The 12632-nt window shown below is 39.5% G+C and overlaps 2 protein-coding genes and 1 pseudogene across 2 annotated transcripts; 2 read left to right on the top strand and 1 right to left on the bottom strand.

Moving 5' to 3' along the window:
- Positions 1 to 82, top strand: part of LOC109482722 — a 9044-nt pseudogene extending 8962 nt beyond the window's left edge.
- A 24-nt stretch (positions 83 to 106) lies between these two features.
- Positions 107 to 1166, top strand: LOC109482775 (protein krueppel-like). The gene has a single exon (XM_019785614.1). The coding sequence runs from the start codon at positions 110 to 112 to the stop codon at positions 476 to 478; it is 369 nt and encodes a 122-aa protein (XP_019641173.1). The 5' UTR covers positions 107 to 109; the 3' UTR covers positions 479 to 1166.
- A 724-nt stretch (positions 1167 to 1890) lies between these two features.
- Positions 1891 to 12144, bottom strand: LOC109482721 (versican core protein-like). The gene is made up of 10 exons (XM_019785539.1): positions 11838 to 12144; positions 9639 to 9731; positions 8001 to 8093; positions 7640 to 7732; positions 6727 to 6819; positions 5189 to 5299; positions 4927 to 5037; positions 3280 to 3457; positions 2253 to 2394; positions 1891 to 2001 (listed from the first exon to the last, which is right to left on the bottom strand). The coding sequence occupies exons 1-10, from the start codon at positions 12142 to 12144 to the stop codon at positions 1891 to 1893; spliced, it is 1332 nt and encodes a 443-aa protein (XP_019641098.1).
- Between the last annotated feature and the right edge of the window lie 488 nt (positions 12145 to 12632).

Here is a 12632-nt window from a genome sequence, read left to right as displayed (position 1 = left end):
TCTTGTTATGTACATGTATTGATTAATTGTAATTTTAAAACTGTATTGCTGTAGCCCAAGGTGGCCAAAAGCAAAGAAATAAAGTTCAAAAAAGTTCAAAGCTCTAAAGATGCACACACAGACTCACACAGGGGAGAAACCCTACACGTGTGAGGAGTGCAACAGGCAGTTTCCTCGGTTAGCAGATTTAAAGGTCCATGTCCGAACTCATACAGGGGAGAAACCCTACAAGTGTGAGGAGTGTAGCAGGCAGTTCAGTCAGATGAATGCTCTAAAGATGCACACGCGGACTCATACAGGGGAGAAACCCTACAGGTGTGAGGAGTGCAGCAGGCAGTTTCCTCGGTTAGCAAATCTAAAGGTCCACATCCAAACTCATACAGGGGAGAAACCCTACAAGTGTGAGGAGTGCAGCAGGCAGTACAGTTTTCACAGTTCTTTGACAAGACACATGCGCTCCCACTCAGAGAATGTGTAAGGAGTGCAGCAAGAAGTTCATTAGCCTAAATCAGCTAAACTCACATGCAGACTCACATGGGTAAGAATCCCCACAGGTGTTAGCTGGAAAGCAGCAGATGCTTAAGTGAGCTGCGTTCTCCGCAAAAACTGCGAACTCACTCAGATCAGGATTTCTAAAAAGCTGTGTAAAGTGTAGCAAGCTTTACAATTTTCTAATAGAAATCAATTACTGAGAACTTCGTGGATTTGTTAAACTGTGTAGAGCAATGGAAGGTGACATAAGAGGGGATAGTAGGAAATCCCATATACCGGTACGATGTAAGGCATAGCAAGTATGCAGTTACTTGATGTTTGATCCATGGCAGTTCAAGAAGAAATAGATACTGAAAAACCATCAATAAGAAGGGTAAATCAGTTGAAGCTGCTGCATTTTTTAATCATGTTTCTTTTTACGTTACTACTAATCAGTGGTGTTAGACAATCTAGGGCAACAGTTGGTTGTCAATTACCGGTAGATGGCTTTTACCATCCTTTTTCTGTAGATGTTGTTCTATTGCTGAATGATGCTAGATGAGCTGTTTTTGGTCCCGTTAGTACTCATTATTAGTAAGACCAGTTGTTTAACAGTTGTTTTTTTCACAACTAACCAAACTATATACTAGTTATTGCTTTTACGCTAGTTCTAACATACTTACCACTGGTAGTTTTGTGGCACTTGATTTTTATTAGAGATCAGTCTTTTTTAGATATTTTAAGGACGAATGTCCTTGGTTATTCCTTGTTCAAATTGATGACTTCACAAATAAAGCTAATTATCGTACAGTCATGAAGGTGGTCAGTTTGTTTTACGTATGATAGTTTGTTTTTTTTAGCCACAGTGTCCCAAATTTCAATAGGTCACACCAGCTCCTGACTGTCCTCGGTTTCAGTATTCGGTCTTGAATATGATGTCTTATAAATATATATATCAGTAGGCATTTCATCGGTCTCGTAAGACCATTTGAACATATATATTAAGGAAACAGAAATTGACAGTAACTAATTATCATTCCAGTGTTACTTAACTTTACAGCATCTCTAAGTGTGGATCAAGTTAAAATCATATTAATAAGTTTCTTAATCATAAACATATCTTTCCATTTGATATTTAATGAACTTGTCTACTATATGCACAGAATGAAGTCTCGGTTACTGAAAGTATTCAAATTACTTTAAATTTCTTTAGAATTAATTTTGATTTCTCAACAGTGAAAAATATGGGGTTATCATTTAAGCCTCTTATATGTGGTCAAGACAAAGGAGCATCAAACCATGTATTAAGTGTACGCATCACCTGTACCAAGGTGGTCTATGATACTTCTGCACTAACTTGACCTAACATTGTCTTCAATCAAAGGTTGTGTTTACAAGTAACAGGATTTAATTTTTATCTTATTTAAGAGTCTTGCAAACGTAGGGAAATTGGAGGGAGCACGCACGGATGGTGCTCCACTGTCCCTTCTTCTCCTTCCCGGACTCGCAATGCAACCATGAATCGCAGTCCTGGTGAAAATGAAACGAAAATCAAACACTTAAGCTAGCTTTTATTTTTCTTAACCATTTATTTTTGACATTGCAGTCTTATGTAATCTTAATTCTTATGCAATCTTAATGTTTAGTGGGTTACACTACTAGTATTTTTGATGCAGATGGATGATATACATAGTGTTCTAACTTGATTACGGCCTTTATTGAAAATAAACACAGGCCTATCATGTTAACGTTTGCAGAAAGACTCGAAAAAAAAGAGATACCTTGTAGTGCATAAAGGCACGGTCATTAAGAAGACGAGGTTGTCCACGAGCCCAGTTTTTGTAGGAAACGGGAGAACCATCCGTCCACTTCCATTGTCCATTTCGATTTCGTCTCAGTCCAAACCAGATGTGAAACCAAACGCTCCCATGTACTCGAGGGGCTGGAAGTTTACAAATCTGTCAGAGGGCCTGCCTATCTGGCTTTACCCGACAGCAATCTAGTGCCGTAGTTAAATTGATACTAGTAGTTTTAGATTTCTGATTTGAATACATTATGTTTAATGATGTTCACCTTCACTTAACTTTCAAATACCACAAGTATGAAATTCCGGGCAGTTATCATTACATAATTGTAAAATTTTCTCATTAATTATGCAAATGAAGTCTTCATGTACATGATTAATATCTACCTGTGTTTCTCTCGTTCTCAATTACCAAGCCTCAATAGTCCTATCATGGAATGCAGCTGATTTATAGAATTTCTCCATAGATTATGCAAATTACATCCATATTTGCATAATTGTGACATAATTATATCAAGCATCATGACAGCTACCTACATACCAAAATTCGCGACGATCCGTCAACCAGTTGAGTTTTCCTCCTTTGAATATTTTCAAACAGATGTTTTTGCAGTTCCACAACAAGCCGCTAGGGGCCCCAAAATTTAATCAGTTCCGTGTCTCATGAAGACCTATCCACCTAATAAAATATCAAGACAATCCATCTTAGCTTTCTTGAGTTATCGTGCTGACACACACACACAGAGACACACGAACGCCTAGGAAAACATAACCTTCTTGCCAAGTTCTTGGCGAAGGTAAATATGGATCAGTAGAATTCAACAACCACCATGCGAAAAGTATTATTTAACAATTATATTAAACTGATGTGTGAAACATGTACACTCGGTACATTCATTCAGTGGCACGTCATATAGGGACGACCTGAACTGTCTATTGAGATCAGATATGTCCTAAACCATTACATACGTGCATGTTACACTATTAAGTAAATGAGCCATCACCCACCATCCGAGATGAGACGTGCGATGAAGTTGTTCTCGCCAGCGCTTCCGACAGAAGCAAGATTTGCACCATGCTGTTTGCACCTCCCGTTTGCAGCGTCCCAACTGACTTTGTCTTTGAAGAACTTGTAACAGTGGTTGTTATATTCGCTCCAACCACTCTGACATCGTCGGGGGGCTGTGAAAAAGATTCACGAATTTAGCCTCCTGAACATCAGCCACCCCCCCCCCCACCCACACACACACATACCAACCAAGGTAAGGAGTAGGGCGTACGTGAGAAAGGTCGACTGATGTTCCGCCAGGTCGGTTTGTGAAGGTGAACATCAATTAACATAAGGTATTCAACTTACAACCTCGTTTGCATAATTAACGAGGAAATGCAAGAATAGCTTTCTCTGTTAAGATAAGGCTGTCGTTAGGTGGAGAAAATGACCTGTTGCCATAAGTGACGCGTGGCTTGGCATACAATAGTTTGACGCTTTTCCCGTGCGTAATTTTAAAACGGAAATTGCAACAACACGCGTACTTACGCATAGGTTTTGCCATACGTGACGTTTTGAACGTATGTAATTTTGACATGGAAATTACTGAGCGTAACGTATCAGTACGTTTTGTCATACGTGACGTTTGCCTGGCGGACGTGACGTTTTGTATGTCCGTAATTTTGACACGGGAATGACGCCATTGAATGTGTGAAAGAGACGTAACGTCAGGTGGTACGGAACAGGTTTTTGGAACATTCTTGGAGGACACTGACTTAAGTCCCAGGCTAAAGGTCAATCGATTTTTTATCAAGGAAAACTACCTTGATGACAGTTTGTTCCAGTCCATCCTTGTTGGCAGTTGCAGCGGTATCCGCCATAAGTGTTAACACATGTTCCATGCTGACACGGGTTTCTGGTACATTTTCTAATGTCTGTGATGAAACGAAAAGAACTGTTATTTCCGGGAAATAACGGGGATATTGAATACATCAATACAAACAACATAAGCTTTACAGGACATTCAAAGCAACAGGTGTAAAATTATAATCAACATTAGGAACGTCATGTTTGGCGACAATCCTGTCCTGTCCATCCATGCAAGTAGGTACATTGACTTTGTGTTTAAACAACTTGTGGCATTGGATGTTATAGTCAATCCTCCCACTTTGGCATGGTCGGACTGTGAAAAACTGCATGTTGTAATCTAAAGGACCTGTCACAGTCACACATTCACGAACTTGGCCTCCTAAACATTATCCAAGTGCAAAAACCATGGTTGGGAGTAGGACGGGAGACTGGCCATGATGTTCGGTTAGGTCGGTTTGTGTTCGACTGCGCCAGACAAATGTATAAACATTCGTGTGTGGACAGGGGGTTCAGCCATTGATTGGCTGGTTGACTGGTGTTCTAGCTCAGCAGGTAAAGACATAGTTGGCTCAATTTTGATTAGATTCCTATAGGAAGGTAGAAATGGCTTAAATCTGGTCAGACTACCTTACTCCAACGTTGGTCGGCTGGTTTTTTTTGGGGGGGGGAGTTCTGAACGTGTGACAGGTGTTTAACATCAGGCGGTACGGAACAGGTTTTTGGAACATCCTTGGAGGACACTGGTTTAAATTTCAGGCTACAGGTCAATCGATTTTTTATCAAGGAAAACTACCTTGATGACAGTTTGTTCCAGTCCATCCTTGTTGGCAGTTGCAGCGGTATCCGCCATTAGTGTTAACACAAGATCCATGCTGACACGGGTTTCTGGTACATTCGTTAATGTCTGTGAAGAAATCGGAAAGAAATGTTAGCAGAAATAACTCAAAGTAATATTGGATACACAAAGACAAAATAACGTAAGCTTAATAAGTGTAAAATTATAACCAACACAGCTCCAAAATTATAATCAACATTAGGAACGTCATGAAAGGTACCTTGCCGACAATTCTGTCCAGTCCATCCACGTGAGCAGGTGCATCGGTATCCACCAGGGTAGTTCACACAGCGCCCATGTAGACATGGCCGTTTGATACACTCATCGATGTCTGCATAAAACAGAAAATATGCTCTGTGCTGCTAAGCATAGAAATGTGTTCCCAACCATTGGCACATTTGAAGGTTGTTCAGGTCGCTGATCTCAAGTCACAGAATTTAAAGGATGCATATGAAGACCGCCTTGATTTGCTAGAATGTTTTGCTTGTAATTCAAAGTTTCAAAGAGAAAAGAAAACAATTGTGTGCAATATTTGTGAGCAAAAGAAGCTTGTTTCACTCTTCATTCCATCTATCTTCATAGTCGATATAACCGCCTTTCGGTGTAACATACCAGCTTCGCAGGCACGCGGCGCAGCGGCAGCGGGCACACACAATGCATTGCATGAGTTTTCACATCTAATTGCAGTTGTCCAATCTCTGCACATCTAATTGCCGGAGATGTCTCTAAATTTTTCTAATGATAATGCCCCAACTGTTCATGGTTGCAACGAGTTCGACTCTACAATAGTTTTTTAACACCTCAATTCTTCGTTGATGAAAAATCGAAATAATCCATATCAAAATTTTGCTGAAATGAATTGTTCCAAAGGTTCTTCTCATCACAAGTAAAGTTATCAGGTGTTTACAGTATATTCGCGTTGAGTCTTGGACACAGAACAATATTGTAAGAGGGACGTATTCTTATTACAAATGTATATGGATTAAGGGCACCGGTGGTTGTCAGAAAAAAGACGCTTGTTCTAGTCTAACATTTGGTGTCATGAACGATACCTTTAAGCGGTGTCGATGTGAAAGAAGGTAAGGTAGACTCGTGAAAGGCCGAGCTGTTGTCAAATGTTGTCCACCATGACGGAAAAGCTGATACATTCAGCATGACATCAATATCTGGGTCCCCTGTGTCCTGCGTCACCTAAAATTGTTCATAAAAAATGAGAAAGGCATCACAGGAAGACAGCATCACTAAGGAAAACTCGATCAGAGAAATTTGTTGGATCAGAATAAGAGACTGTGTGTTGCCTTACCTTTCCTCTTGATATGGGGAGGGAAGCCACGATTGCAGCTATGGCAACTGCTGCTATCACAAGCAGACCGCAACCCGGTGCAACCCAGAAAAACGTACTGGATCTCACCATCCTCCACATCTCGATTGCACGATCTAGGATTGAATGATACTTGAATGATAATAAAGGCCATAGTAAGGAACATTTATTTATACTCAACACTAATGAAGTTCATGTCTACGTATTGTTTTGTCTTACAATCGAAATTTTGCAGTATCTCACTTACAACATTAACAGTGACACAAGTGACTGTTAGATCTAGACGGAAGTACAGTGCCTTAGGGCAAGACACACTATAGTAATTCATCAACAGGTGAGCCAGAAATAGTGCGATTTTTTTTTGCTACAGAGGATGTAATAATGGTAAGGCGCTATCTAAAAGTACTTGTCCTACTAGAAAAAGCACAACAACCTACCTGTTAAAGCGGTGTGTCTCTGGTTGGGTACATTCGCAGACGCGTCCGCTTGTGACGTAGTATCAGTCTGATGATGCTGCCCGTTCCTGGCGCCTGAATAATGTTTAAATCATCTCAAAGTGGGTTACAAAGTTATGTGAAAAGATCTTTCAGGAATAGAACCAGGTAACCGAAATCAATCAGAATGGAAATATCGACACCTGGTATTTTAGGACAAATCAACCGTTCACTAATATGATACCTACAGAATCCATCCATCAATTGCCGGTTCTAAATATATATATAATATTAAAAGGCTATTTAAAGGTTTTTTCGTGGGGCAACCTTTACTTTACTGTCTCGTGTGACGGCAGCTAGTGGAGAGAGTGCCCATTTTTTTTAACTTGACTTTTATTCCATCATATGCATGAGTAACATTGTTGTCCATATAAGTCATGGTCATATAAGGTACATTTCTGGCTTACAACATAAAATTTGTAGCTGTATCAGAGCTTTTCATCTACAAGTATTAAGTGTTTAGTACATACAGCCACTCCTAATATCCATACCAATTCATAGTCCTGGATAGTGAAGCTTAAACTCTTAAAAGCTTAAAGATGATGAATACATAATAGCACAGAATGTACTATTATGTACTATGTCACAAAATGTACGTTACAGTATGGACATTTTTTCACAACAGATTTCTGTCTTACAAAACATATTATCACATACTTTTAGGAGCAGGCAACAGAGTACATGTACATGTACATATCAAAAATTTTCCTACATAATAGCACAGGTCTGTTATGTGTGACATACTAGTATTCGTTAAGTTCCCTTAGACAGAGAGAGAGTACCTCTAACATGTCTTCTCTGATTTGTACCATGTATTTAAAGGTCCTAATCTTAGCTATCGGAGACAACGTTTCACCTGTTCCAGTGTTGTACATAGGGTTGGGTATATTCGCAGCCGCGTCCGCAAGTGACCTCCAATCAGTCTGAGACTGCTGCATGGGCGTGGCGCCTGAATGAAATTTACATTATTTTCATATGCGTTAAAATGTTATAAGAAATATATTTAAAGAATGAAACAAGGTATCCGTTAGATGAATGTAAGATAAAGGAAACACTTAAGTTGAAACCAAGTTGAACTTAAAATGATACCCACAGCAACCAGCTATTGCCATCTCAAAGTCTTGGGAACATGTTTCCTTTTTATTTCTTTTTGAAAAAGTTATCACATCAAAAGAGTATTTGAAAATCCTCATATCCTATCACAATCAACGTTTTACCTGTTCCAGTGTTGTACATAGGGTTGGGTATTTTCGCAGCCGCGTCCGCAAGGGACCTCCAATCAGTCTGAGGCTGCTGCATGGGCGTGGCGCCTGCATGAAATTTACATTATCTTCATATGCGTTGAAATAATATGAAAAATATCTTTTAGGAATGGAAGAAGGTAATTCAAGTCAATTGAATTACAAATATATTCATGAGATAAATATAACGTCCTCCACATCTCGATTGCATGGTCTAGGAATGAATGATAATTGAATGATAATAAAAGCCATAGTAAGGCAAATTTATTTATACTCAACACTAATGAAGTTCATGACTACGTATCCAGTAGTTTTGTCTTACAATCAAAATTTTGCAGTATCTCATAACGTTTACACGTTATTTAGATGTAGACGAAAGTACAAGGCCTTAGGACAAGACACACTATAGTAAATTCATCAACTGGCGAGCCAGAAATAGTGCGATTTTTTTGTTACAGAGGATATTACTGGTATTTTCATATGCGTTAAAATGTTATAAGAAATATCTTTAAGGAATGAAACAAGGTATCCGTGAGATGAATATAACATACGAGAAACACTTAAGTTGAAACCAAGTTGAACTTAAAATGATACCCACAGCAACCAGCTATTGCCATCTCTAAGTCTTAGGAACGTGTTTTCGTTTTATTACCTCCATGAAAAATGGAGGTATTGTTTTTGGCCTGTCTCTGTGTGTGTGTGTCTGTGTGTTTGTGTTTCCGCACATTTGTAGTCAGTATGATGATATTTGGATTGTTGGTAAGTCTTGGAAAGACAAAGGTCAAGTTCAAATACCGGCCTCTTGGTGGATGACCTTGGCACTGCAGCAGAACTTCCGGGTTTTGTATCTTTTGTCCTGAACATACTATGGTCCTGACGTTTTTGTGACAGATAGCTTTTTTGTCAGGAATAAGTGGTGTGAGTTTGGTCCCCCTAGCAGCTTGTTCTGGAACTGCAGGGCACCTTCTGGCGAAATCTTTAAAAGCCAATAATTATAGATAGGAACAACGTATTTTCATCATTTTTGGTGTGTAGGTAGCTGAGAGAGAGTTGTACATAATTAAATGCAAATTATGCAAATGATGACTTAATTTGCAAAATTAATTAGGTAATTCTATAATTACAGTGTTTTATATAATAGTACTGCTATACATGCAATCTATTAATTTGTGGCAGGCGGAACATCAACAGATACCAACTATGCAAATGATCTAATTTGCATAATTAATGTGAAAATTCTGTGACTCCTTATTGGTAAATGATGGGTCTTTTATACCTTGTGATATGTGTAAGTTACTTAAAGATTAACACCACTATGCATATATTATATTAAAGTGAAGGTCATTTGCATAATTAATGAGGACATGTTGAAAGGAAGTATGACAAAGTAGAGTAATTTTACACGAAAAATATTGTCATTTGAATTTACAAAATCATAAATTAAACTAGATTATTCTAATAACGACCTTATTTCCATAGTCAATGAGACAAAAAACATTTACAAAAACCCATATATTTCATGGAGGTGTGAGATCTTCGAATTCTTGTTTCTTACTGAAAAGCATCAAAAGGGTATTTGAAATTCCTCATATTCTATCACAGTCAACGTTTTACCTGTTCCGGAGGTGTACATAAGGTTGGGTTTATTCGCAGCCGCGTCCGCAAGTGGCCTCCAATCAGTCTGAGACTGCTGCATGGGCGTGTCGCCTGAATGAAATTTACATTATCTTCATATACATGTATAGAAATATCTCTAAAGAATGAAACAAGGTATCCGTGAGATGAATGTAATATAAGAGAAACACTTAACCCTATCTAGACGGGGGGAGGGCTAAAAGTGCCCGCGCCAACTTTGATGTCACATAGCGTCTAAACGGCTGGCGCTAGAACGGCCAAACTTGGTGACTTTTCCTAAAATGTTGTTGGCAACAAATCTGTATCATTGGAATAAGATAATGATATTTTGTGTTGCCATGGCAACGGGTTTCTGACAGGCATTTTTTGCTAAATTTAATAATTTTCGTTTCAACAATAGAATTTTATGGGTTTGATGTCAGGTTACACATGGTTTCTAACATTTATAACATCCCATATAATTTTATGTAAATTTTATCATTAAAAATGCATAAATTATGCTAATTTGATGACGTCATTGGCCAAAATCCAAGAGTGCGGACCATATCACTAGAACAGGTATATATAGGTTATTTTCCTTAAAATTTCATCAATACTTCCATTTCTTTTTACAAAAAAGGTTCATATGAACGTCTTTAGTCTGTTTACAATGTATTTTAGGCTCTATCCTGAAAAAAAACTACTTTTGAAAATTCAAGATTAATGATTCAAGATGGCGGATAGCTTAAATATGCATAACGTCATTTTATGACGTCACTGGTGTTGCTATGGGCAACACAAGACTTAGTACACCCTAATGTTCTGTCATAAACACTTTTGGTAAAGTTATGTTGTATACCATTTAGTTTTCAGGGAATAACCTATCTAGACGATTTTTTTTACCCGTGGTTTTTTTAATCATTTTTTTTTTATTTTTTATTCTTTTTTTATAAAAACAAACCCCCATAAGCCAAAACCCAAACCTCTGCTTGGAGAGTAGTATTTTTCGGCTCAAAGGCCCCCTGTTTATGTAAAGGTCCAAGATTTTTCTTAAAAAGATAAACTGATTTGTATATCCAGCGGGGCTGGAATCCTAGGTAAACTGCCCACTTTGTCACTGAATACAAAGTTATGTCTGATTTTTCCTTTGAAATTTTCTCAGAAACGCAAGAAATGGCATTTCAGAACGTTCCATTTTCAACATTTTCCGGGAGAGCATGCCCCCGGACTGCGTAGGAACCTCGCGCCTACAGCGCTCGCTGGTCCCTCGGACAGTGGGAAGACCCCCCCCCCCTCATTCAAATTTCTGGCTGCAGGCATGCTCTGCTTGGAGAGAGGGCGAGGACGACCACTTGCTCTTGGCAAGTTCACCCGTTGGCAAGTTCACTGTACAGCATGTCCTTCGGAATTTTCCCATTTGACATGCGGCAAATTTTCCCAGCCGACCCCGTTGTCCAAGCCAACGGAATCAGCTCTGCTTCAGCACACATACTAGGAATGTTAGCACGTGTGAGAACATCCACATTACTGACATAATCATTCGACTTAATATTAAGAATTCTACATAGACTGCGCATGTGAAATGTGTGAAGTTTCTTTTCCTGGCTTGAATACAGGGACCATGTTTCACTGCCATAACGCAGAACACTGATGATGAGGGCACACAGCAATCTTTGTGTGAATCATAAGCTTCTGGTTACCCCAGACTCTCTTCTGTAGCCTGGCGAAGGTTGTTGTTTCTCGTCAAATTCTGCCATTTATTTCAGCTTCCAAGGAAAGATTGTTTAATACGATGGAGCCTAGGTTAGTAAACTTGGGAACAACTTCTAGCTCATAGTTGTTGATGGTGATTTCTGGGGGTGATCAACTCCCTGGCCCATCTCTTTTCTTTGAGCCACAGAGGGGCTGGCCAGCAGATAAATGAACATTAATTCGTTGAAGTAAGACTACACAGAGCAGTAGTGTGTTGCGAATTGACCATGTGAAGGTATTATTACTTTTCTTTGCAAATGATACCTTTTTAGTGTTATGTAAGTTGCAAATGATACCTTTTTAGTGTTATGTAAGTATTATATTTTTTATATATACCTGGACCTGGTGTTGAGATGTTACTCGAGGAAGCATTGCCTGGCTGGTAAAAACAGGTAAAGATCATGGAATAATTCAATTAATTCCAATTGAAGTTTTGTATGGACATACCTATGGCGTTGTAAACGCCAGCTGTCTGAGCCTCTTCATCAACGTTGGTATCCTCCTGCCTGTAAGCCTTATCATCGGAGCATAGACCTTGATGGTGCTCCGGATATACCACCACGTGGTCACCCATGTCGAGATGGCGAGAGCGGGTGTCGGTCCGCGGCGCAGCGCGGCGGAACTTCGCTCCTCGTCCCAGCATTATGTGTACACTGCCAAAAGTGCCAAACACTTCCTCCTCGTCTTCTTCGTACTGTCTGTCCACTTGTTCACACTCGTTTTCCGGCGATTGGTTCTCTTCGGTCATCTCCATCCCTTTATGTTGGTGAGCTGGGAGTTCTGTGGGAAGAGCTCGATGGAGTCAAGAACACAACGCCAAAATACTTTCCGGCCGTTCAAGTCCACGTATTCGCACTGTTTGTTTTCTGACTCCTTTGTGTCGCGTACCTTTATCCCTTTTTATTTGAGGGGCTGTGGTAATCAGGCGCAGCACGTCGCATTTCAGATCTCAGTACAAAAAAATCCTTCCGCGTCTTTGCACGGCTTTTGGCTCATGTCACCTTCCGCAATTTCCGCTTTTCAAAAGAGTCAGAACATCCACATCCTTAAAGAGAATCTGGAATGTTTCCTACTGTATGGCCATTCGGTCGGTGTTGATGATGATTTACTTTTGACTTATTGGAACTGGACTGTGTTGCACTGTGGCTGTGATACGCACAGAAAAAAAAGGCTCTTAGTTAGTCTGGTTATAAAGCAACAACTCACACCAAACGTCTGGAAAAATGACAGTCACGTACCCTC

This window comes from Branchiostoma belcheri, unplaced genomic scaffold, assembly GCF_001625305.1.
Source record: "Branchiostoma belcheri isolate BF01 breed outbred unplaced genomic scaffold, Haploidv18h27 scaffold60, whole genome shotgun sequence".
In the NCBI taxonomy this organism is placed as follows: Eukaryota; Metazoa; Chordata; class Leptocardii; order Amphioxiformes; family Branchiostomatidae; genus Branchiostoma; species Branchiostoma belcheri.
Note: the sequence above shows the minus strand (reverse complement) of the source record. Positions and strands in the feature narration are given on the sequence as shown.

Bases quoted from the DNA above. Each gene is read 5' to 3' on its own strand.
- LOC109482775 (XM_019785614.1), top strand. From the start codon at position 110: ATGCACACACAGACTCACACAGGGGAGAAACCCTACACGTGTGAGGAG.
- LOC109482721 (XM_019785539.1), bottom strand. From the start codon at position 12,144: ATGGAGATGACCGAAGAGAACCAATCGCCGGAAAACGAGTGTGAACAA. The intron at 8,094-9,638 runs GTAAAACGTTGA...AATTTCATGCAG, and splicing joins TATGTACACCTCCGGAACAG to GCGCCACGCCCATGCAGCAG. The intron at 7,733-8,000 runs GTAAAACGTTGA...AATTTCATTCAG, and splicing joins TATGTACAACACTGGAACAG to GCGCCACGCCCATGCAGCAG.